The sequence below is a fragment of the Camarhynchus parvulus genome, chromosome 2 (genome assembly GCF_901933205.1).
Source record: "Camarhynchus parvulus chromosome 2, STF_HiC, whole genome shotgun sequence".
NCBI classification, from domain to species: Eukaryota; Metazoa; Chordata; class Aves; order Passeriformes; family Thraupidae; genus Camarhynchus; species Camarhynchus parvulus.
In genome coordinates, this window is record NC_044572.1 from 122,905,897 (window position 1) to 122,931,582 (window position 25,686).

At 44.7% G+C, this 25,686-nt stretch overlaps 1 protein-coding gene across 4 annotated transcripts in view; it reads right to left on the minus strand.

Moving 5' to 3' along the window:
• TPD52 (tumor protein D52) overlaps window positions 1–25,486 on the minus strand; it is a 41,074-nt gene extending 15,588 nt beyond the window's left edge. For 3 of the 4 annotated variants that reach the window (XM_030963445.1, XM_030963437.1, XM_030963429.1), the window contains exon 1: window positions 25,359–25,486. In XM_030963445.1, coding sequence (XP_030819305.1) covers window positions 25,359–25,380 — 22 coding nt within the window. In that variant the 5' untranslated portion in view covers window positions 25,381–25,486. Of the gene's footprint in view, window positions 1–1,586; window positions 1,765–25,358 lie in introns of those variants that run through there. The other variant, XM_030963421.1, reaches the window with a different exon arrangement.
• Between the last annotated feature and the right edge of the window lie 200 nt (window positions 25,487–25,686).

Consider the following 25,686-nt stretch of genomic DNA (forward strand, 5'->3'; position numbering starts at 1 on the left):
CAAGTTAGTTGATTAGGACTGCATGGATCACATTCAGGGAAATGGCATTTAAGTCCCTATTATTCTGCCAGAGTAGGCAAAGCATAAGAGTAATTCAATTAACACTCAGTTTTTCTGATTTGGGGTTTGGCCAGTTTCAATCCAAGTTCATGTTCCATTTTGACCAGAAGTCCCTACCTCCCCAACCTGGATTCAGAGATCAGCAGCAAAGAGGAGCAATTTTAAGAAGTACTTTTCATTTTGGATGAGCAGCCTCGGGGTGGGGGTGGGTTAACCTCCACAAAGCTTTTTTTTACACTGACATGTTCTGCATGTGACACTCAGAATGAGCATTGTGGTTATCACTATACAGTTGGCAAAGCTAAAGAAAAAAGGTGCTTGTTATAGTTCAGGAGAACAAGCTGTTGCAAAGTTGTTACAAGACCACTCTAACATTTGAGTAACATACTGTACTGCAGAGCATATTTACTCTGCAGTATATAAGAAAGATCAGATTTAAGTGCTTCCCATTTATCTCAGTGAAGAAGCCAAAGGGAGACATATTTCTTCAACCTGGGAGAGAAAATTCTTGGGCTTCTCCCATATGCTGATTAGATATTCATTCAAAGCAAATGAAAAAGGAAATAAAGCCCAGAAAAGGCAGTGGTAGTGGTCATCATCACCTGACACTGAGAGCTGCTTCCCCTCTCCTTTAGAAGAGCTGGGAGAAGCAGAAATTGCAGAAGTGAATGCTGACCACTGTTTCCCAGTAGCCCCTGGCTCATCAAGTTCACAGAGAGGGTTGTTATAGTTCACAAAGAGATTCCCCAAGGGATGCATGTTTCTTTAAAATTTTAAGTAACAATCCCGTTAAAAAAAAGTTAATACCTGTGTAAGCCCCTTTTGCTTTGCCACACCTGAAGTAAGTCTAAGCTTTCTATATTTAAAATTACTTTGGAAGATTACATCTGGCAGCAAGGAATGGAAAGGAATGACGACAGTAAAACCAGACTAGGATGTGTTGGGAGGCACAGCTATAGGTGCTCTGTACAACAGGCTACCAGCAAGAAACTCATAGGGTTAAGCACTAAATGGACGCCCCTGCAGCACAGCACAGGGCAATCCCAGTGCAGTTCCTATCTGCAGGTGGAAGGTTTGCAGCATTCTAAATGCTAGGTGGAATGGAATAAAAGTTTTAGAGGGCATTTTCGTTAATCAGTGAGATTTTCAGTATTAAGGTAAAAGCAGATTTTAGACTATCCAGAGCTCTGAAGTCCTACTAAAAATGCAATTTCTACCTCTTCCCCCCAAAAATCTAACAGTCAAACTAGGCAAATTATTCCAATCTTGCAGAAGTTTTGTTCCTAATTGTTCTTGCCACTTCATTTTCCCTCAAACTGCCTTTCTGCTGAATAAATAACAAATAATGTAAAGCTGGTAAATGTTTAACACATAAGATATTAGCTACATGACACACTGAAGCTAACACGCTCCAAGAATTAACAGGAGGCCAACTTTTATAGATTTGTAATTTGAGAAGTTTTACAGGTATTAAATTGCTAAGCATCTCATGTAGAGATTTTAAGGAAGGAAGAGAAGGAAGTTACCAGACTTCGCCAGTATAGGTGATCCAGGTGGAGACAGGTTTATGCCAGGCGACAAGTAAAGATAATTTCTGTTCACTCCAGCATTGAAATCAAAGGGTGACTTGTAATCCTCATACAGATCCATGCCAGACCCACACAGTTCAGTGCGTGCAGCCATCCTCCTCTTCCACTGAAGCATTCATCTTCGCTCTCTGGGGCGACCCAGACAGCCGCATTCAGAAACCCTCCATTCCTCCACATGACACTCCCTGTGCCTCCTCGGAGAATTCAGCTCTGCTACACATGATAGAGCTGTCTAGCAAGAGATTTCTTAGCCATCCTGGAGCTGATGCTGTTTACATGGCACAATGCTAAGTTCCTGTAAATTTATAACTGAGGCTGGACTTAAACAGACCGTTCCTTTAACAAACATTCACAGTGCACCACTCATGGCTTCTGGAACAGCCTTGGTCCTCTGCAGAACTGCATCAACGGTGTTCAATCGTTTAAATAAAAAAGGTCAGCTGACTGCAGCTACACCAGGATATCCTTAATCTTCTAGGACACAAAAGGATTACCAGCCATAATCTATCCTATATACCATCTGTGATGGACTTTTTCCTCTGATTAATGGAAAATTCTGTGTGCATAGCTATTTCTCCAGCTGCTTCCATCAGTGTAATAACCACTAGTGAGAACTCAGTCTCTGCTGCCCAGGTATCACACCCTAGTGCAAGCTGAGAATAGGAGAGAGCAGCACTCCTCTCTGAAAGCTGGCCTATAAACACCACGTAGGTTTATTGATGAACCTTCTAGTGTGCATTATGACTTTTGCTCGTGAGGCTAAACATATCTAGGTCTGAGGGGGTTTTGTTTGGGGGAGGAGATTGTTAAATATTTATGAAATACACTGTCCTATGGTCTTGGTGCTCCAACCAGCATTGTTTAGAGCAGCCAGTAACAGCAGTAATGCCTTGCCTGAAATGTATTTATGTTTTGACACACACACCATAAAGAAAGATCAACTTACATAAGCCATCTGACTTCATGCCAGGCCTTTAAGATTCAACTCTGGGAAGCAGAAATGCTTCTTACCTAAAAGAGGCACTCAGCACAGTTTTGCAGCACTTCACTACATTGTTTTATTTTTATTTCAAGGTCAGTCTCTTTCACTGAAAACACAAGGCTATTAGCAATGTAGATCACCTTTAGAGCGGAGCAACAATTTCCTCCCAAACCCCACACCTTCACCTGGGATCCTCACTGCAGCCTGCACACAAAGGAGCATAATCAAATGGGAGTTAATCTTTTCCTGCACAGCAAGGACAGAGATGATCAGGCATTATTCCAGAGAAGTGAAGGAGCCTTGCAGCACTCCGAAGTCAAGTCCAAGGCAAAGTAATCCCAGGGCATATGAGAAGAAAGCACACCCCTTCTGGAATTTTAACTTCCCATTTCCACTGCAGTCAGTCAATTGCCACAGGAACAGACCTTCCAGCTAATTAAAAAGCAGATCCTTCAGGCTAAAGACCTACATTCACTTCTGCAGGCGCAGAGTACCTGCAGGCTCATAACAATGAGAGTGCTGGAGCCTGAAACACAGGTCTCTGCTATTTTCTAAACCCACTGAAAAGAAGAAAATAGAATGCCCCCCTGCATTTCTGACACATGGCTGTAACATCTGCTAGAAATACTGCAAAGTTCATCTGGTAAAGGTCAAAGCTTTGGTCACAGATTGTAGTTATAGCATCCAGAGGCAGCAGAGAACTGTGACACAGCTACAGTAATAATATACTCTATTAACCAAGTTTGTTAATATGAACAGCTACAGACTGTGCTTTGCAGCTTTCCCGTGTATAACTCAGCAGTCAGGGGCTGCCTTCTGTGCAAAAGGCTCAGGCAGCAGTTGTGCTAACTGGGTTAGGCAAAATTACAAGTTATCAGATGTGGCACACAAAGAACTGGGTGTTTTCTACCATCACCCTCCCAACAGAGAGAGAGAGAGAGAGAGAGAGAGAGAGAGAGAGAGAGAGAGAAAGAGAGAGGGAGAGAGAGAGAGAGAGAAGGGGAGGCTACATCCTAGGACTTTTTCCTGACCCTAGATAATCACTCACTTTAACACTGGTCAGTGCTAGCTGGCTACAACTGCAAGTAGCTATTCTAGGAAAAAGAACCCCTTATGAAAATCTGTTGATCCCTGCTAACAATCAAGAATACCATTTCCTAGGCATTTTCTGGAGGAAACATTACATTCTTGTTTTTACAGGAAATTCCCTACATTCAGATTTACCCATTACCAACCATTCAAAAAAATCTGGTACTCCTCCTATATCTTTATAGTGCATAAGTTGGTTCCATGTCCCTAGAGACATCTGGATTGCCAGTCTCAACCACTGACCTGGTCTGCCACCCCTACTGACAGAAATCTTTATGGGCCAAACTCTGCAACACCTCTTCAGTGTAGTCAGAGACACATACAAGATGTGGCCCACTGCTGGAACATACACTTGGCTTACAGTGAAGATTTGCTGAATTGCAAATCTGAGAGGCTGAATTCTGCTTTTGTTCCTCCTTATGCATAGCCTGAGCACAAGCCCAGAAGTCACCCAAAACAATCTCTAGTTTTTCAGAAATATTACAGAAATATTACTGTTCTAAGGTCACTGCCAAGAGAGGGACACCATGCAAGTGCTCCTAACGTCAAGTTCCTCTCTTTGCTCAATTATAGTGGCCATACAGATGGGTTGCTACAGCACCTACCAAACACATCACCTAAGCAGCCTCCTGCTCTCTTACTTGCTGGAGTTTACAGGAGTGTTGCTCCTCACTTTTCTCAGGTACAAATCCTACCTGTTGATGAAGGAAGCTGTTTTGCTGAACAAACTCCTTCCTCATCACTTAGGGAAATTTGATGGTCTTCAAACTGAAGTATAAGTCAATCTCTCTGTAGAGAGAAAGGACTGCAGTCCACCCTTCCAAATCTAGTGTAGGACAACTTCTAGGCTGTCATTCCTAACTCATCCACTTTAGGGAAGACAATCTCTAGTTTTAAGAGATCCCCTGCCAGCCATAACAATCATTTTATCTGCCTCTTCCCCAGAAGTTCCTTAGCACATCCAGGGATTCAGGGCAGAGGAAGGCAGCACTCCCCCATACTGCCCAGAGCCAGTCTAAAGAAGATAGGTTCTTGCTTGCTGCATTTGGAGGAGGAATGAATCCCTCTCCAAGGGATTTTTTCTAAATTCAAGTGATGGCCTAAGGAAACAAAGTAGAATGGGGATGACAAACAGCAGCTGCACAGAACTGAAAAGCAAGGTTTTTCTCTGCAGTGTGAAGCCTTCTGACCAGTTTAGTAGCTCTTGACAGTCACAGCAATCGAGAATTCTGTACACTATGAAAACAGGCACATTATGAGGCCTTTCTAAAGGGCCCTCCCATGACCAAAATATCCTGTTGGATGGGCTTCCTCTCCTTCACAATAATTCAGAGCATTTGCAGCTGGCTGGAGGTGGAACTGAGGCTGTAGAGCCATACCCTAATAGATGGATACTGCCTTCCCAGGGCAAGACACACACATTTCAGTGCTGAAGTTTAAGTTTAGGCTTCTGTTACATGGCTTAGAGCAATTAACCATGAATCCTCGAGTATCTCTGTTCTTTGCCCTGCAGTGCAAATTCAGTTTTACTGTGTACCTTGGTTGTTACTGCAGATACCAGCTGCAAGGCAGTACCTGAAATGATCTTGGAGCCTAAGGAAGGAGCTGTTCCAGAGCCAAGTAGCAGTGGATTTTTACTTACTATGCAAGAGATTAAAACCGAAGATTTTGCCATTCCAGAACAAGCATTCCTTTCCCCTTAACACCTCAGGATAACTTAGAGGTTAGTACTTAAGTCATCTATGGCATTTTAGAAGCTGGTGTCTGACAGACTGGCACAAAGGTAGACACCTTCTGTCTAGGACACTTCAACCAATCACTGACAAGTTCAACTGAATGTCACAAAGTGTCTCAGGAAGGCTTGGCAAGCCTCAGCACAGCATTACCATCACAATTCCTACCATTAACCATGTTGTAATCTCCTCTTAAGGTTACAGAGGTGTAATCTCCTGCTAAGGTGTACAGAGGTGTAATCTCCTGTTGCAGAGTGTACTTAAAGCCTTCCCAGGTAACTATTTAGCATTAACAGTCAGTACAGATTGTGCACCTGATGAATCATAAGAAAGGGAACTCCCTCCACTGCTAGAAAAGCTGTTAAGTTTGAGCAAACACCGTTCACCAGATATTTGCCTGCTTAGTCTCAGGCGTGGTTCTTTCTTCAGCTAGCACCTGCTACCCAGCTCTGCAGCTTCTACCTTAACCTAAGGCTCTAGCAACAATTTAAGCAATGCAATATAGTATTGAAGCACTGCTACCTTGATGGCAGCTGAGCAAGGATAGGATATTATGGTAGCCTTGTGGAGAAGCTGCTTTTCCCACATATAGATCTAGCAGAACAAAAGTTTGTTTATACATGGAAACCTTATATCCCTCTTTCCCTACAGAAGCAGGATGAAATTTCCTGATGAAGTATGAATGAGTACCACCTCTGGGCTTTGAAGAAACTGAGCTATGTATTCAGTAGTGTTTAATACAAACAGTTAAACTCAGGAAAGGCTACCACTCATGTCTCAGGATTGGAGGAATGCAGAAGCTACCCTAGGACATGATCTAAACAGTATTGTGGACAAAGCTATCCAAATAACCAATTCATAAGATCTGCTCTGAGTTCTGCTGTTACACAGGCACCTTCACCACATTGAACATCCTGTGTTTGTGCCCTGATTATACCCGGAGCTGCCAAACTTGTGCACCACAGCTCATACTTCTGGCAAGGCTGTCATGACTCCAGCACTTGATCAAGCAAGCAAAAGAAAATGGGAGAAAATGATGGGAAGACTTTGTTGATAAAGAGGGGGAAGAGGTGCAAGAAGCACTTGCTCTGTGGGGACATAACGAAAAGATTCAGTCTCTTATTTCAAGGTTGCCTGTGGAGATTCAATTGCCTTCTCAGCTTACACTTGGTTTGAATTTCAACTTCTGAAGTCTGCTAAGAGGCAAGATCGATAAGAGGCCTTCCAGTAAGTGTGTCTGGGGCAAAGACTTCCAGCCAGGTAGTCTTCCACCACCCCCATCTTTCCCAGGTAGATCCCAATCAGGCAGCAACAGTCAGGCTCCTCTCTCCGCTCCAACAGAGTTTTATATGGCATAAGCCATTTTAAGAGCCATAAATCTACTTAAGCATCTTAAGCCAATCTAGATTCTGTAGCATCAATTTGATCTTAAAAGTCTTACCAGTTTACAGACAAGTAAAGCCTTTCAGCACCTGATCTGAGGCCTTAAAACTGTATTAAGAGAAAAAGATGCTGTGAAGCAAGAGGACAGAAGCCCAAAGCCTTAATAAGCCTGAAATTTGTACATTAGTGCTCCTATTTTCACATTGTGCTCTCCCTCCTTCCTTTAACAGAAGACACTTCTTTCAGTCCCCTGAGATTTGTGCATGACATGAATGGAGCTGCACAGCTACAGCAATTCCTGAACAGTACAAGTACAGGCTTCTGCAGCCCTGTTAGTAATGGTCAGCAGAATGTGGCTGAAGGGGTTAAGTGTCTGCTGTCTTCTAGCAGATCAACACAACAACTCAACACCATGATATTAATCTCAGTACTTCAGCCTCCCCCACATGCTTTCTCTGGACGAGCTCTGCCTGATACAACTACATCATTCAGTACAGTTCTTTGTACAGAAATATCTTCTCCAGCACTTTCTTTATCCTAAGTGCTGCCTTCACTCACTCTTATTAAAACAAACAAAAAACCCAAAGAAAAAGCCACCACCAACAACCACCACCTCTTTGAAGATGTATCTCCCTGCAACACAAACACTTGCAAATGTTACAGGTAGGGATCACGGGGTTGCCAGTGCTGCTCTTCTCTTAAACCAGTCTCAGCCCACGGTATTTCAGACAGCTGACGGCACGTCTTGATGAAGGCAGCCGTTCTTGTCTCTCCTCTAAATCCAATTATAAACTCAGACTCATTTCCTGAGCTCTTGTGAGGGAGTACATCCACGCTCCAGCATATCCTGCAACTAGACAAGCTGATACTACAGCAAAGTACTTAACCCATTCATGTCAGACAAAATTCTCTATATTGGCACATATTCTCTACTACCTTGCAAGTGTTTCAGCATTTAGAAGATTAGGCAGAAATCCCAGATTTATGACAAAGTTGTGTGTCTCAAACAGTGCCCAAAGCTCACATTTTTCAGCTCCAACAGTAACAGGTGAAAAGCTTTCTGATCTACGGAAAAGGACCAGGCCAAAGGACAGAGTACCACCTCAGAACCAGTGATCAGAGTTTGCACTGACTTTGGAGAAGTCAGATCAAAGCCTGTAATCACAGAGGAACACTTCCAAGTGAGATTAACAGAGTCAAAACACTGTCAGGTAGATTTCAGAGGAATGTGTTTAGCTATTTCACTTCAGCCACTTATACCAGTTATGCTGCCATTCTCTATAGACTCTGATCCCTCAGGCAAGAGACTCACCCTGTCTAAAATGTAAAGAAACAGTGCTGAGCTGCAGCTAGATGATAGCTGGAAAAGATTAGGAACACTGCAGTGCAGAAATGAGATTGTCTCAAGCAAAGTTTCAGTATGTAACCTTGCAATCTAATTAAAAGTTTTACTTGAGTGACTCTGGAGTGACTCCCAGCCTCCCTCAGAAGACAAGACTACTTTTCTGCACTCTTAAAGCAAACCTCCCTCTTTTAACACAGCATTCCAGAGCCTCCATTTCTGAAAAGCAGCTCCAGAAAAGTCCACCATCCCCAATCTACATTACCAGGTCCCACCATGAAATTGACACAGAGGTTTTAAGAACAAAGCAAATTCAATTACACATTAGGCTGAATTACATATTGTATATCTAAAATTAAAAACACCCAAAAAAGTACCCTCTGTAGTCTTAGCAGTACCTTAATAATACCAACAAAAATCTTCATTGCTTGTGGGACTCTGTAGCTCCCACCATATAATTCCCAAGTTGATGCCTAGATTTGATATGCAGCACAGAAATTCCATCATTTACTATCAAGCGCAGAAGTACAGAAGCAACCAAGCAGCACACAATTTGATGCAAGCAACAAGGGTTTAGGGTAAGTACTTCACAAAATCCATTCTTGAAGATATTCAAAAGCCATCTTGACATGATCATCAAGGTGGACATGGATATCAAGGACCAGCAGTCTTTAATATCTTTACTGATGACACAGATAATGGCATCAACTGCACATTCAGCAAGTTTGTAGATGATCCAAAGCTGCACTGTGTAGGTGACAGAACAGAAGGACAAGGTGCTATCTGGAAGGCACCTTGTCAAGCAGTGGGGCCTATGAGAACCTCATCAAGTTCAATAGGTCCAAGTGCAAGGTGCTACATCTGAGTCAGGGCAATCCCAGATACAAGTACAGGCTGGGAGAAGTCCTTGAGAGCAGCCCTGCAAAGAAGGACTTGGGTGGATAAAAAGCCAGACATGAGCCACCAGTATGTGCTTACAGCCCAGAGAGCCAAACACATCCTGGGCTGCATTGAAAGCAGAGTGACCAGCAGGTCAAAGGAGGTGATTCTCCACCTCTACATTGCCCTAGTGAGACACCACCTAAAGCACAGCACCCAGCTCTGAAGTTCTCAGCAAAGAAGGGCATTGACCTGCTAGAGCTGATCCAGAGAAAGGTCACAGAGATGATCTCTCTACGAAAGGTCCTACAAAAACAGGCTGAGGAAGTTGGGGTTGTTCAGCCTGAAGAGGACTCCAGGGAGGCCTCATTGTGGTCTTCCAGTACCTAAAGAGGACTTGTAAAAGAGGAAGAACAACTTCTTACTTTGTAGGTAGGTAGTGACAGGACAAGGGGGAACAGTGTCAAACTAAAAGAGGAGAAATTTGCATTAGACTTCAGTAAGAAATTATTTTCTCAGAGGGTGGTCAGACACTGGAACAGGTTGCTCAGAAGTAGTAGATGCCCCATCCCTGGAAGTGTTCAAGGCCAGGTTAGATGGGCCCTGAGCAACCTGATCTAGATAGTGGGTGGCATCCCTGCCCATACCTAGGGTGTTGAACTGATGAGCACTAAGGTCCCTTCCAACTCAAACCATTCTGTGATATGGTCCTGGTGGGCAACCAGCTCCAGGTGGCTCTGCCCTAACAGAGGGGTTGAACCTCCAGAGGTCCTTCCCACCTTAACCACCCTGTGATTAACACAATGGCTGTAATAAGTCACTGTAATAAGCTCCTCCAGATTCTCCCAGGATCCTCCAGGGACCTCTCTTCTTCAGGAACACAAGGGGTCCTGGCACCCTGCCTTAGGGCAGGTCTGTGGCCTATCCTTCATCTTGTGAAGTAGATTTACAAATACCTACCTGCTGACAGAATAAAGTTCCATTTTCTCCCACACTTCCTAAACTGAGATATGGACAGAGACTTCATGGGAGACTTTTCACTTCTGCACTTCCACCCAGTGCACAGGAGTATTATGACAGCTGACAAGCAAACCAAAAGCATTTGCAGCAGTAGAGACTACACTGGGTTCTGTTATGAGGCTGCAGGAAAAAGCTGAAAGATTCAGGGAGGGGAAAAAAGTCTCCTGTATTTTCATAAAAGGGACAGGCTTACACTTCACTCACTAAATAATTAGCAAGCAACTTTTTGGGCCTGACATATGACTCCAGACACAGAAGCAGCTCTTGGCAAGCACAAAAGCCATCTACTTCCCCCTTGACATCCCTTCTCCAGGAGGGAAGTGAATGCATGCCTCTGCAGCAGGAAGAGTTCACTCTTGTACAGAAAGAAAAAGTTGCAGTAGACAAACTACCCATGTCACTGAGCTAAAGCTGCCTTTCAGCAGGAGCCTCTCCTCCTTTTACCCTTTATCAATTGTACAGAGCCCAAGGAAACCAAGCTCAAGTTAAGCCTTTGAATTCCCTTCACAGACTCCTCAATTTATTTTTCATCCAGTCCAGTGCAGTTTCCTTTACTATTCCAGTAACTCTCTCTAACTCTCTCTCTGCATGCTCTCAGGTTCCCCTAGCAAAGTTCCTCAGCCCATAAAAATGCTGATACAAAAGCTTCCAAACACATGTCAGCTCATCTAGAGATGTCAGCTTGCCCTTCAGAAGCACTGGGAGAGTCACTTCTGCGCTCAGGACATAGTAATTTTTAGCACAACCACACAAACAGTCAGAGCAACCCCAAAATAGAGCACAGTAATCTCCACATGAGCTTCCACAAAGGATGCACACATAACACCAAAAGGAGGGACATTTTCTGGAAGCACTGCTAATTTTACCACACACAAGTTACTGGTTGCATGGTTAAGGCGCACTCCTACTGTAGCCTGGCACCTTATTCTGCTGTCCATGATAAAGATCAGCTTTTTGCTTAGCAATAATGACAAACCACCAGATTTTTTCCCTTCTCAGGACTTGACTAAGTAAGTTTACAATTTTGACTTGTACTGTCAAACAAGTGTAATTACATAAAACTTAAAGTACAATTTCTCAAAGGCAAGCAACTGCAAGCAGCAAGCTGTATAGAAATCCTATTAACATTTCTGCTTTTGGGTTATCTGAGAGCATAGTATGAAATATCTGTGAAACTGTAAAGCTCTGCCTAGTCAGCAGCAAAGTGCATTAGTATGATAAATTCACAGACATTTAGCCCCAGAAATGTTTCAGGTCATAAGAACCTGCTCCTGATCCCCCTTCTTCAACCAGTCAATTAACACCTTTAGACCAGTAATAGGTTCATGAGGTACCTAAAAGCTGACTATAGACACTGAGCCAGTTACAGCTTTTCCAAGCAGATAAGCCCATAATGAAGACAAGCCCTTATTATTCATCTACATTTCTCACACTGCAGAGTTTCAGTGCACCCTCCTAAACTTAAGGAAGTACAACCTAACAAAGCAGCGCTAATGGTACACCACCAGATTGCTGGTATCATGTACTTGTGCAGCAGATCACTATTACTGGGAATCTCTCACTTGAAAACCCAGAATAAGCTGTGTTGTTTTCCCTGCAGCATCAAACAAGACACATTACCTATTCCTTTACAGTACAGCACTTTACCAGTCATCCATTCAACTGTGCAGTGCTTGAAGTGCATCCTGTTCCAGATGGAGTGTGCCTGCTGCTTGCCCAAACTGCTAAATTCCACATCCAGCTGGGAGACACCAATTCCTACAGTGCTTCCAAACGGATTTGGAGCAATAGCTATCACTACTTAAAGGATCTTGGACACATCCTGCCAGGCCTGCAAATTGGACAAACTCAGGATGTGGGCTTGAATACTTCTGCACGGCTCTTAAATCTCATTTAACAAATAAGAGGGAGAGTCCTTCAACCATGCATGCAGCAACCAGCAGCAATTCACTAACAAACCAACTGCACTGACCAGCTTTTATTTTCTAATATAATGCAGATAATGCATCAACCTTTAGATTATTATGACCACTGAAGTTGCCATTATATTAATAAGTACTCAGAGATTTTATCCGATTGATATGCCCTTGACTGACTTTTAATGCTGCTTGAGCTGAGTAAATCCTGTTAAGAGACGTTTGCCCCTACTCCAAGTCACACTAGGACAGTAAATTAAATGAAACTGTTAGCCTAGAGAGATACTGCTGTCACATAAATCAACAGACAGTCATAAAACACTAATAACTCCAAAAGCTGAAGGTGGCAAAGATAAGGGTCAAGCAAGTTAGTCCAGTGATGATTCCACAAAAAGATATGAAGCTTTAAAGGACTCCCAGGTCCTAGAAGACTTGCGCATACCTACTCCATCAGATCAGACTTTGGACGTGAGATGCTACTTTTTGCTGCTGGGTGACATTACAGGCAACCTGTATTTCCTTTTAACAACCTACACAGGTTCAGATCATGAAAGTACTAATCTCTCAAGATCTCTAAGCAACATTAATATATTTATGCACCATTGCATATTTATGCACCATAGTTGTGTTCCAGCCTATTCCATACAAGGGGAAGTTTTCCTAAATATCAGCATGCTTAGATAAGCATCCAGGCTCCTCATTTATATTTCACAGCAAAGTAAGTAAAATGAGTTTAACCATTCGTTTTATTGAAATATATGATAGTCGACAAAACTGGAAAGATCTATCTAATGCAGACAAAGTCAGGCAGGCATTTTTCCTTATTCTGGTGCAGTTGATGTGATGAAAACTACATGGTGAGGAAAGAAGTGCAGGTTTAAAGGAGCAAAGTTTGAAAGATATTGAGCTTCATCTCTAAAAGTAGACAGGAAATGAAAGAAAGGAAGGGGAGGAGGTGACTGGGGTTTTTTTAGTTTTATGTGGGTTTGGTTGTTTGTGGGTTTTTTATGTTGGGATTTGTGGTTGGGTTTGTTTTTTGGTTTTCGTTGTTTTTTGGGGTTTTTTTTTGTAAAGAAAGCACACCTCCACTGATTTTAGTAACCAGCTGCTCCAGAACTGCACTGTTCCACAAGTTGCCTCCTCCCAGTATTTGACCTGAAACAGAACACCAGTGCAAACTCCAAGAATAAAGCTTTACACTGTTATGTGAAATCTAAGTTTAGCATCACTTCCTATTGCACAAGCTAATTCACCACACAGTTCATTTCACAACTGTAAATGTCAAACAAAAAAATACATATATTCATAGCCATTCTGAGTGCTAGTCATGCCCTAGTTTAATGGACCCATTGTGTTTAACAGATTCGTCTGGTAAACTTTCCAAGCTTTATGGTTAAGGATTGCTCTAGCTGGTACCCAGGTTATTGTTACATCAGATTTAGCACATCACAGCTCAGCAATCAGCACAAAAAACTACTCAGAATAACTCAGAGCTTAAACAGCTATGAATAATGCAATCCACAATTTTTCATTCTGGTAAAAACTTGACCAGGATATTGAAAAGGTGGAAGCTGAAACATTGCCTTGCATACTGCTAGTCCTCAGTTGTCAATCCACAAGTGTGCCCTGTAGCAGGGAGCTGTGATACAGCATTATTACTAAGAAGCCATCACATCCCTCAGAAATGCTGCTGGCACCACCTTGCATGAAGGGCAACGAAGGCCTCTCCAGTAATGTCACCTTGGAACAGGAAGACTAGAGAAGTTATTTTACTTGGCACTTGCTCTATCCTTAATTCATCAGTTTTCCCTTCTAAAAATATTAAAAAGTCTTCTCAGCTCCTCTTGACAAAACACAGAGGTCTTGCTTTGACTTTTGTATCCCTCTTCTCATATTTTCACTTTCTCAGAAGTTGCTTTTGAATAGGAAAATACTCTTCATTGGGGATGGGAGGGAAGTATGTTTTGGGGATTCACCAAGGTGAAGCTTAGTCTTGAATAGTAAATAAGAAACAGAAGCATACTAAAGACTTCAAGTATCAGTGGGCTAACACAGAATGAAAGTCTGCAAATTCACTCCAGTAAAGCTCTCCCTTTTGCCATTTATCCCAAAAACACTTCCTCACCACAGAGGAAGTACTCAGCACGTCACTCTGCTGATTCCATTGACACTCAAGTTGTTTTCCTTCTTATACAATCTCCAGAAATCTGTCATGCCAAAAAACCTGCACAGTGACAGGCACAGAACCCAATCGAAACCACTCAGCTTCAAAGCAGCAACTCCAACAGGTTTCACTTGCTACTGTTCAGAAATGTGCAGAAACTAATTCTCCCTGCTCACTGCTGCTCATGAACCATAGTACTCATGTTCATCTGCAGTTCACACAAAAAGGTAGCAAAGCAGGATGCCCTAAATACCCTTTAAGGGTGGTGTAAATTTCCCACTTAAAGATCTGGTCAGTTATCTGTGTTTTACCATAGACTGGTTTGGGTTGGAAGGGAGCTCCAGTTCCCCTGCTAGGGACATCTTAAACTAAATCAGGTTGCTCAGAGCCCCGTCCAGTGTTTCCACTGGACCTTCCAAAAGTCCAGTGGACCACCAAAAACCTCCAATGTTTTGAGGAATCAAGCATCCACCACCTCTCTGGGCAACCTGTTCCAGTGTTTCACCACCCTCACCACAAAAAATTTCTCCATATCTAGTCTGAAGCTACCCTCCCCTTGAGTTTAAAACCACTAACCCTTGTCCTATCACAACAGGTGCTGCTAAAAAGTCTGTCGCCATCTTTCTTACAAACCTCTTTTAACTACTGAAAGGCTGCAGTAAGATTTCCCTGGAGCCTTCTTTTCTCCAGGCTGAACAAGCTCATCTCTCTCAGCCTAATAGGTGGAACGCCCCTCCAATGATTTTTATGACCCTTCTTTGAACCTGCTTCAACAGGTCCAAGTTTTTCCTGCTCTAGGGAGCACAGAATTGGACACAATACTCCAGGTGGAATCACATGAGATCCAAGAAGAGGGGCAGAATCACCTCCCTTGACCAGCTGGCCACTGCTGCTTTTGATAAGGCCCAGGATGTGTTATGGCTTTCTGGGCTGCCAAGTGCACACTCTTGACTCATGTCCAGCTTTTCACACACCAGCACCAGCCTAAGTCCCTCTCTGCAGGGCTGCTCTCAATCCCTTCATTCCCCAGCCTGCACTGATACCACAAGTTGCTTTAACCCAGAATAATTTACAGGAACAAATTACACACTTAAGAGTGAGAACAACTTGCAGCTCAGAAGTTGGTGTTTTAAGCAATGCACCCAGAGGGGAGCATTAGGCAGAAGGCTCACCTACCATTGCAGCTGTGCTCTGAGAGCACCAACCACCTTCCCTGCAGGATTGCTGGACTGTTAAAACCAAGTCCTCAAAACCACATTTGAACCTGAAGGATCCCCATACATACACCAGGAAAACCATGAAACTCCTGCTTCTTTACAGAAGTGCTTACCCTGTATTGTCCAACCAACCCAATCAGCGGGCAGTTAGTGCAGCGCAGCACACAGAGGCCATGTCCTGCAATACATGCAACACCTCTCTGGCCCTTGTTATGTGCTCAGCGAGCTGCTGGCTTTTTCCTCCTTTGATATTAAACAGAATTAAACAAGTTTATATTGAATGTCAGCACTGCTGGAAATGAATAATCAAGAGTCTATTTGCAGTAGACTGATTTCTTTGGAAAAAGTCAACTGTTAGAGACACCACAGTCCAAAACAGAATTCCCCCCTACACTAATCAGAGATTCCTCCAGAAAAACAAAAGCAACTCAGTTGACTGAGATTAACCTGAAGGGCAGGAAAGCAAAATTTGTTTGCATCTAAAAATCAAGACTTTATTCAAAAAGAGCACTGCACTATATTCAAATTCAGTCACTGCATTTCACTTTTCCCAAGAAGCATACAACTACCTGCTTGGTGTCCACACTAGTTCTGCTCTATCAAGTTTTAACAAGTTCAATATACAAAGCTCAAGTAGCAGTTCACAAAGTACAGACAGGTGTCTCTGTTGTACCTCATCATTTACTAGAAGTGCATTAAGAAATTCAAATGTACTTTAGGAAGGTTAGTATTTAAGACTGATTGCTATAAACAGTTATTTAAATGGTAGCAGCAGCTGTTTATTCCTTCATCAGATTTTGAGGCAAGGAAGTTTAGAGTGGGTATCTAAAACACATCTTTACCACAGTTAAGGACTGCTTTATTGGAGAAAATAACAGCAATGTTTCAGTCTTCCCCTCCTTCCACATTATTGCACTTAAATCATGTGACAGTAGCAGCCAGCTAGAAGTGCAGTAGAGTTTTTGGCAGTTAAACTACATAAACAACAACTTCCATGACTCACAGGATCCCCCAATAAGCTAGGGGCTGAGGTCCTCACACATCCTGAACCAGGAGCTGGTGGAAAAAGGTACCGTGCAGGGATCCAACCATGGCCTGAGCTCTGGAAGAAGTAGAGAGCCAGACCCACAATGTGCTCAGTCTTGTTCAACAAGAAGATTGGGGATGAACACCTGCTTGGCAAACAGCAGCACAGCACCAGTTTGCCATTTCAGACAACAGGAAGCAGAGGTTGTGACCTTCTTCAGATGTCCAGACAGTTCTCCTTGGGGTCCTCTGCAGGAAGTTCTGTACACTGTTCCTTCAAGTGTCTCCGGAGGTGGTGACAGACCACATGGCAATGCTCTGAACACAGCAGGCGGACCCATCCCTTTCTTGAGGGCCCATGACATACTTGGGATACCAGGGCTGCACAGGGGCCCCTACATGGCATACCTGGGATACCAGAGCTGCACAGCACCTAGAGAGTCTGCCCAGGCAGCAGACAAAAAGGCTTCTCACAATTCAGAGCAGAAGAAGGTAAAACATACCTGCCATGCAGGCACCAGAGCAGTCTTAAGAGAAAGACAAGAAGTCATTTCAGGTCTTTCCTTTTACTCAAGAACAAACTCCCTGTTAAAATAAATTTAAAAAAAAAAAAAAAAACCAGCATGAATGGTGCTTTTATGAGCTCATAGCTCAAAGCAAAGCACATTGCAGTAAAACAGCCTGTTTTCCTGCTGCCAAGACAGTGACATCTGGCAAGAGGAAAGTCAATATTTAAATCAGGCTCCATTCCCACCCCATGCCTAGGCTGGTGCTACTTCTGATGCTCTTCAGAGCTGAATGCACGTCAGCTGCTCAGCAAAGCCTCTTCAGGGACTGCCTGGCGCAGATTTTTGGTGCTATGGAAACGGCCTGCACAGTGGCGTGTGATCCACACACGGAGCCTGTGTGTGTGCAGGCACAGAGCTAACCTCTGCAGCAGTAATCAAAGCAGCTCTGAGCAGTCAGCAGGGCAAAAACACTGACTGATCTGGGGGCTTTCTGCTCTGCCTTCATCCTGCTTTTCAAGACTCCTCAGATGTAAGCAAAACACTTCTGAGATGTGCTGAAGGGATTTCTCTCCTGCATAACAGTAGAAGAGAAATCAGACACTAGAGAGAAAGGTGCACTCTAGCCAGTGGGAGCTGTGCCCATTTCATAACCCAGACCCTTCTTTTGACTAGGAAGTACTGGTTCCTACTTAAAGAACAGCTTCTTTAAAGATGCTTATAGGCAAGTCCTTGTACAGCCCCATTCCTGGGAACCTCTGTGAGGAAAAGCAAGGGACATCAAAACTCTGATGTGCTCCTGCAGGGACTACAGGTTATCAGTAGTTGCAAGTTCAATGTAATGGCCTTCTTCAAAGGCAGCCTGTCCTGGGAGCAGCTGCAAATGTCCACCACTATATTATTCCCAGGGACTGGATTGCTGTAGAACAGCAATGAACATCAGAGATGACTCGAAGCATAAGGGGAGTTTCTTTCAAATTCTGCTATCCTGATCAAATTAATCAAGACTTTCTAATGTCATGATGTGATAAACATTTAGGACAGAGCAGACAAAGAAGCATGAGTAAGATCACTTCTTGCTCATCTTGGGATCCCTGCTAGTAGTTTAATTAAAATATTTTAGGCAAAAAGTAAACAATGCAAAAGAGACACAAGCAACATCCCCAATGCTCATAACTGAAATACACCGCTTTGCCAGGCTAAGGAGCAGTTAAAAAACATTACTTACAAAGCTTTGTTTTCAATCTTTCTGAGTTTTTTCTCATGAACCAACATCACTGCCATACATGGAGTCCAATCCTAGCGAAGCACAGGAGGAGCACCTGTCTGAAAACACCAACTCCAGCCCAGGTTGCCTCCCTTGGCACATCTTTTCATCTCTGTCTGGGGGTTAGGGGACTCTGATGAAGCATCACTTCCCTCTGGCTGCTAGACAAGGGAAAGCTAAACAGGAAAAATACCTGTTCTTCTGCCTCTGCTTGCTTAACCCACCACCCCCAGCAAGCTGCAGGTGCTCCCCAGGCTCTTTGTTACTCCACAGTACAACACAGGCATTGCTAGTGACAGAACATAAGCTTTGAGCCAAGCTTGCAAGGCCCCAGGACTAGAGACTTGTCAGGCTTGCTCTGTTTCTACCCTTCTTAATTGGCCTGTGGGTTTGTTTTACTTGGTGTGTCTCCAAGTACAGACACAGAATATGAGAATACAGGCATGGTACAAGTAAGGGAGCACAGAGCTGACAATGGAGATCCCATGGCTGTAAGAAAGTCATCAGTCACCAGTGGAGATGTGCAGTTGGACAAAGCTGTTTTACAGATAACAGAGAGCAAAGGAATGATATCTAGCATATATAAAAGGCACTTTTATATAATAGATTTGGATGAAACACAGAGCTTGCAAAGCCATGAAAGAAACAGCAGGTATGTAAAAAGCAAACATAACAGAAGGATTCCAGTGGATCCTACAGTGAGGAAGAAACTACCACCATCTTAGTCCTCCCAGAAAAGGAGTCACAATATGACAACTTGCTCTAATACCCCTGCCACCACCAAAATGATACTAACAGCCTCAGAAGCCAGGGGAAGGATGAGTAAACCACAAAGAAAAAAGTGCAGAAACTAAGTTTGTATGTTAGCTTTATTATTACTAAGACTTCATCTGCATAATAGTCTTTTTCTAAACTAACTATTGAATTAGGGTGCTAAAATTTCAATCACACTAACAATAAACAGGTTTTCTTTCCATGTACACACACAAAAAGTGTGCTCCCTCTTTATCTATGAAGTTTTTAAGCACAGCACACATTTGTTGTTCTGCTGGGAGGCTATGGGCAGGAGAGGGGCAGTTCAGAAGCCTGTCACTCCAAACCACATGTGTCACAGCATGTACTTATAGACATGTTCTGGAGAACACGTGTCACAGCATGTCTATAGACATCAGTTCTGCAGAAAAGGGAGCATTCCAGGCTTGGGCAAGGCAGCACTTGCTGGGCCACTCCACTGTCAGTCATCATCCAAGGACACTTACTGCTCTGCTCTCACACTGGAATAGAGAAGTCAGCTTGCAAAACAGGAAAGCTGCCTCTTTCAGTGACAGCATTCACACCACAGCAGTAGTGCTGGTTTCTCTCCAGATAGCATCAATCCACCCCTTTCTGCTCAGGAGCAACCAACAGCACAGTGAGCATTTTTCCACGCACCAGCATTTGCTGACAGCCAGTGCTGTGCTGCTCCCCCTACCCCACCCAGGGACAAGTGGCTGCAGACTTCTGCAGCTGTACTTGTACTTGCACTAGCAGAAAATCCATACAGCCATCTACACCTCTGCCAGAAAGAAGTGTTTTCATAGCAGGGCAAGGATACCCCAGACCAGTTAGCCTGATTCATGGTATCATCCTGCCAAACAGCCAAAGCCAACACACAGCTATATATTCTTTCACTTCTGCTCCCTTAACTGAAGGTAGAGGAAAAGGAGGAAGACAAGTAAAAGGAAAAGACAGGAGTGACACTGAACCTTCAGGAGAGATTCAGATTAGAAAGTTCTGGGTAGCTGGTCTGTTACTGCAGCCCTTTTCAAAAGAGAAGGCTTGCATTAGAAAGCCTGTCCTCCAATACAAGATTTTTGAGTGAAGGTTCCCAATCACTCCGGCAAACACACCCAAATATGAGCAATTCTGAAGACACTCTCCAGCTTTAACAGGAGAGAAAATGTCCCTCTGGAGACTTAAATTGAAGCTGATACAGAGTGACTGTGTTGGCTGAACAAGAGCATTTCAATTTAGTGCTTAATCTCACTTAATGCTTGCTTTCCCTTTCAGTCACCCTTTGTTTGACATTTTTCTGCTTACTCACTGCAGGATATTAAAAGAACAAGGGTAAACACCTCCCTTCCTCCATATAGGAAATCTCAAATTAGAAGTGCCCATATTACAAAGACTCCAGCAAATGCAACAGTGGGGCCATCATTCTCCTACCTGGAGCATCTTTTAAAAGCACAAAAACCCCACACCTATCAGGTGTCTGCTGCACAGGGCTCAGCAAATGACACTGTTGCTCCCTCCTATTAAATTAAGAAGGAGGAGTTTGAATTATTTTCTTTTGAAAATTAGTCAAGAAACATTGGCTTTCAAGAACACTCCCTGCACTGTATCTGCTGCCATGGAAACATCACTTTTTGAAGAGATATAGCACATATCCTCCCTGACCTGCAGCAATGTCCAGCACCCTCAGGAATCAGCAATCCACAAACAGCTCACTGATTTTACATGGCAAATCTAGGCCCTTGTTTTCCTACAAGACTTCTCTGTACTGGCTGAGGGACTTCCTGCCAATAAAAACTGCCAGGACATCATCCTGTTAAAGGAGCAAACAGTTGCGAAGAAACAGGACAAAGCCTTTACAACACTCAGGTAGCCAAAGCAGATTTTTTGATGTCCTTACCCAGTAGGGTCAGTGCATGGCAGAAAGCATCAGAAGCCCCAAGACCCACCTCCTTTATCACCCAGCTCCTCCTGGGACTACACTGACATCTGGCTCACAAAGCAGAAGTTCTTAGTCAAAGGCTGCTGTATGCAGCAGCTGTAGAAGACAAGGGGGAAAAAATGTACATACAAGATAGACAGAAGCATGAATAGAGATATGAATGACTTAAAAATGAATAGAGATAACATTCCCAAGGCTGAGTAGTGCAGTATGTGGTTATTGACAGCCCTTGCAGATGGAAGGGGCTGTGCTCTGCAGCCTCCAAGCACAGTTCATAGCAGCTCAACAGCACTCGTGCCCAGGCCAGGAGAGGTGTTAACACATGGCAGCCAACTTTCAGCCATGAAAACCAGCTGTTCCCACTTCAGCCACAAAACATCCAGATCAAGCAGAGCAAGGCACTTGCTCAGCCTCCACCAGCACATTGTTAAACCAAAGCCAAGTTGCAGTCCTTTATTTTAGGCCAGAAATGTCAGCCTGAGCCTCCAAGGCCTCCCATTGCTTTGGTGGGCATTTGCAGTGGGAGAAGGGAGGAACTCGTGGGCTCCTTCAAAGCGTGGGAAACTGGAATAAAAAGGAATTGCATCAGTTTCATGTTGGATTTTAAAAGCCCCGAGCAGTTACAACTTGGCCTCATTGGAGGATCAAAGGATCCTTAGCTAAGCTTTCCCTGCACCAAAAGGGTGAGAGCAGACCTTATTCTGCCTGAGTGAAGGACTGCATTAACTGCTTGGGACAGCAGTCATTGTAGGGAACAGGGGAAAATATCCAGGCATACCACAAGCAACAGATTCTTTCCACAGTTGGAGCTCTGGGCTGACCCCATCTCCATACCCTACTGAAGTGGGTGTGAGCATGAATGAAGAGTTCAAGTTACCCTGCAATGCTCCAGCACTGCAGAAGGCAGGAACAGCTGACACTGCTCCAGCCTCCAGCTGCCCACCCAACAGTTGTGCATCAGCTGCTCCAGCGTCCCTCCAACACAGCACATTGATCCCCCACATTTCTGTACCTCATCCATGCACTGCCTGAGAGAGGAGGACAGCAATGCCATCAATTAACTATGTAATGCCACCTCACCACATCAGGACCCCCAGCCTGAGTCAGAACAGGGTTTACCCCACCAATACAGTTTTTCTTGCAAAAGAAACGAAAGCCTGCTGCTGTTCAAGGGACCGACTCATCTAAGTCTTCTGATATTTCTACTATCTTCAAGTCACTGTTACAGACACTCAGCTCAGTGAAATCATTCTTTCTTTGCAGTTCCCACAACAGCTGTCCACTTGTATTTACTTATAAGTGTTTGATTTCACAATTGCACATTAAGTGAAAAAAAAATCATACCTAAAGTACTGCAAGTACCTAGTGATAAGAAAACAAATAAAGCAGTCGGAAAAGGTGCAGCTTTGTGCAATAGGACAGTGGGGGAAACCTTGTCCTACTGCAAGCAACAAGTTCTTTCTGCACAAAAAAGAATAGTAAAGTCCATTCTGTCAGCCCCAAAAGTGCAAGTCAAGGCTACAGGAAAAGAAAGGCTTACATAGTCTCTCAAGAAATCACATGTAGTGTTTTGGGACTCCTTTTAAGTACCACAAAAGCCTGAAGATTTTGAAAGACACCAGATTACATAAGTGAAGTGTTGCTGAAGCATAAGAGGAACCCCTGAACACCACACTGGAGATGGATCATTACCAGATAACTGCGCTGTGGTGCATACGTTTGTGCAACTGCTCAGTGGCAGTCTCCTCATTCAGAACACTGCTTCCACTGTAGGAGCAGCTTCATCCTTATTTTTCCACTGCTAAACTGTACCAGCACCAACAGTAAGAGTGCCAAGTCAGAAAGAGACTCATTTTGCAAGCAAAATCAGGTGTGGTTGTGGTTTGGCTGTTTTGCTTTCTTTTGGTGGGGGAAGAGTAGGGAGGAAGAGGGGACAACAGCATCTTTGTGAAAGCATAACTGCAGTTATTAATCTATTCAGCAACTAAGTCCATATAGTGAATCAGATTTTTGTTCATGACAAGTTAAAGCAAAGCAACAGAACAAGGGACTCCTCATCTCAGGATAATATTATATCCATTTGGCTTGAGCTGACACTACTGCTTTGGTGCCTGTAATCACAGAGCAAGAGACTGAGTGCTTGGAGACCTATTTCCAGAGCTGTTGGAGTGCACTGAGAATCACATGGAGCCAGCCAGCCAGTCCAACTATCCCTTCACTGAAAACAAAGACACTTCAAGTGAAAAGTTGCTCAGTGATTCTGATGCTGCTGGTGGTAGGCTAGGAACAACATTTTAAGGACTGCTACCAAACCTGACTGCTCAAGAGAGAGACTTAAGCAGATTCTATACCTGGAGCATTAGCCTTGTCTAGTTTGGCTGCAGTCTTGACCATAACCCAGATTTTCTTCCTACCTCTTAATTACTGCTACCTGAGAAAGCTGTCACCATAACAACAGAGCGCAACCTCTGACTCGCAATTTTAAACAAATTAATTTCTGTTTGGAAGTGGTAATCCAGAATGTTTATGCTGGCACCAGAGACAGGATCTGATGGCCTGGCCTTTAACCATATACGCTGGCTTTAGTGAGTAATAATATTGTATCGTTAAGCAGTGTCCAATGTAAGCACTCCAGTTTGCTAAGAAAGGTGGTCTTTGAAGTCTAATTGGCAGGGTATTAGAAGCCTTTAATTAACTGGCACAAGTGCGTTGGCTATTCTAGATTTTTCCACTATACCTGCAGATCTCCATGAAGAGGAAACAGCATAATCACTCCAAAAAGAAGGCAGAGGAAGGTGTTGCACCAAGTTTGCTCTGTAACAGTCCCTTACATCACACTAGGTACACTATTCTGACAAACATCCTGAGGTGCAATACCCTCTTTGTACGAAGCAATTTATAACAGAAATGAGTACAACAGCAAAACAAGCCTCTAGTAAGTGTCAGGACTGTCACTAAAGTTTTTCAAAAGATCGTGCTAATTTACTCTTCTTTCCCATCATTAGTTGTTTAAAACCCTGCAGTTGCAATAAAGACCTCTGCCTTTTTTATAGGAGAGCCACACGAACTTTGAGACAAATACTGAAATCAGTTTTAATGCTCCTGCAGCTGGCATTAAAATTCTGAAGGAACTGACAGCTGTGCTATTTTCTGGCACAATTCTGTTTGTTGGTACCCAAGAATAGGGTTTGGGGGCTGCTTTCTTTCCTTTTTTGGGGAAGTTTGTTGGGTTTTTTTGATTTTTTTATTTTATTTTATACTTATATTGAAGATAGACACAGCACTTCAAAATGGTTGGAGGAATCTCCCTGAGGTGATTCAGCCCCTCACCAGATTACCTTCTGCTCAGGCAGAGATAGCCTAGCCTGTTCTGTAAATACAGAGAAACTCAGAAGGCATTGTTAATTGTACAAGTGTACTACACAATCCCCGAAACATTTAACTGGGAGCAAATCAAGGCTGGCACCTGCTCAGCTGGCAGAGCACAGACCTTGACCGTGGCAGAGTAAGGGGTAACATTCCCAGCAGTTTGTGCACCTCCAACATCCCAGCTGCCACAAGTGCACGCTTCCTGCCATCCCCAGCATGCCAAGCAGGAAAACCCTGAATGAAATCAGCCCAAGGGCACAGACACCGAGCTGGGCCAAGCAGCCCTGCCGGCTTACTGCAGGTAACTCAGTGACCCCAGCTTGCCCTACCTCGTCTAGAGGGGAGCAGCTGGTGTGTCGTTCAGTACCACACCATATAAAAGGCTCCAACTGATTCATGAATGGGTTGGATAAATGCAACACACCTCTGTGGGATAAGCTTATACAGCAGGAGTACATGCTTTGCTTGCATTCATGTCAGTTTCCATCAGGGCACCAACTATTATCTTGGGCAAACAGTCCCAAGGTTTTTGGGTTTCAATAAATCATGAAGTTTTAGGAAGGCAGGCAGGACACCAGTCTTCCCGGGCAAAACGCACACCAGTGAAGCACCACAGAGCCACAGAGGCGCCGGCCCTGCTGCCGCTCAGCGGCCGAGGGACAGCTGCCCAAACAGAGCTGCCAGCTGTGGAGCAACCCCGGGCTGGAGAGAACCCTGCGCACAGCGCTGGTCAATCGAAAGTTGCACACTCGTATAATGGAAGAGCTTTACTTTTACTGCAGGGTGAAAGCAGAAAGTTTATTGTGCCGCGAAGCGCCGCGGGAAGGCCGGGATGCGCTGCCCGTGCATCCGCGGCTGGGGGGGCCCGGCAGCCGCCCCGTGCTCCGCCGCCCGGCCCCGGTTCCGCATTTCCCGAGCCCAGGCCGCGGGCAGCGCCTCCCGCACCGCCCCGGCCCCAGCGCTGCCCGGCCCGGCTGGGCTGGGCTGAGCTCAGCAGGGCAGGTCCGGGCCGAGCAGCGACGGCTGCGAGAGCCACCGCCACCGCCGTCCCCGCCGCGCCAGCGCCGCCCGGGGCGCAGCGGCAGCGCCCACCCCCGCCCTACCTTGCTCCCTCGGGGGCTCCATGGCGGCCCCGCGCCCGTCCCGGTGCCCGTCGCGGCTGCCCCAGCCCAGCTCGGCTCGACGCCCGCCCCCGCCTGGGTGGCAGCGGAGGCACCGCCCGTGCCCGTGGGGCGGGGCCCGCCCGTCACTCAGCGGCGCGGCCCGCCCAGGTGAGCGAGCACCGCCCGCCCCACTCCGCCGCGCACAGGTGAGCGCGGCACGGGGGAGCCGCCCCGAGCCTGCCCCCTCACCGGCTGTACCCCGGCTCCAGGGCAGCGCCTGGCTCTGCAGTGCTGCTGCACGTCGGCTGCACCTCGGCTTGTGCGGGCT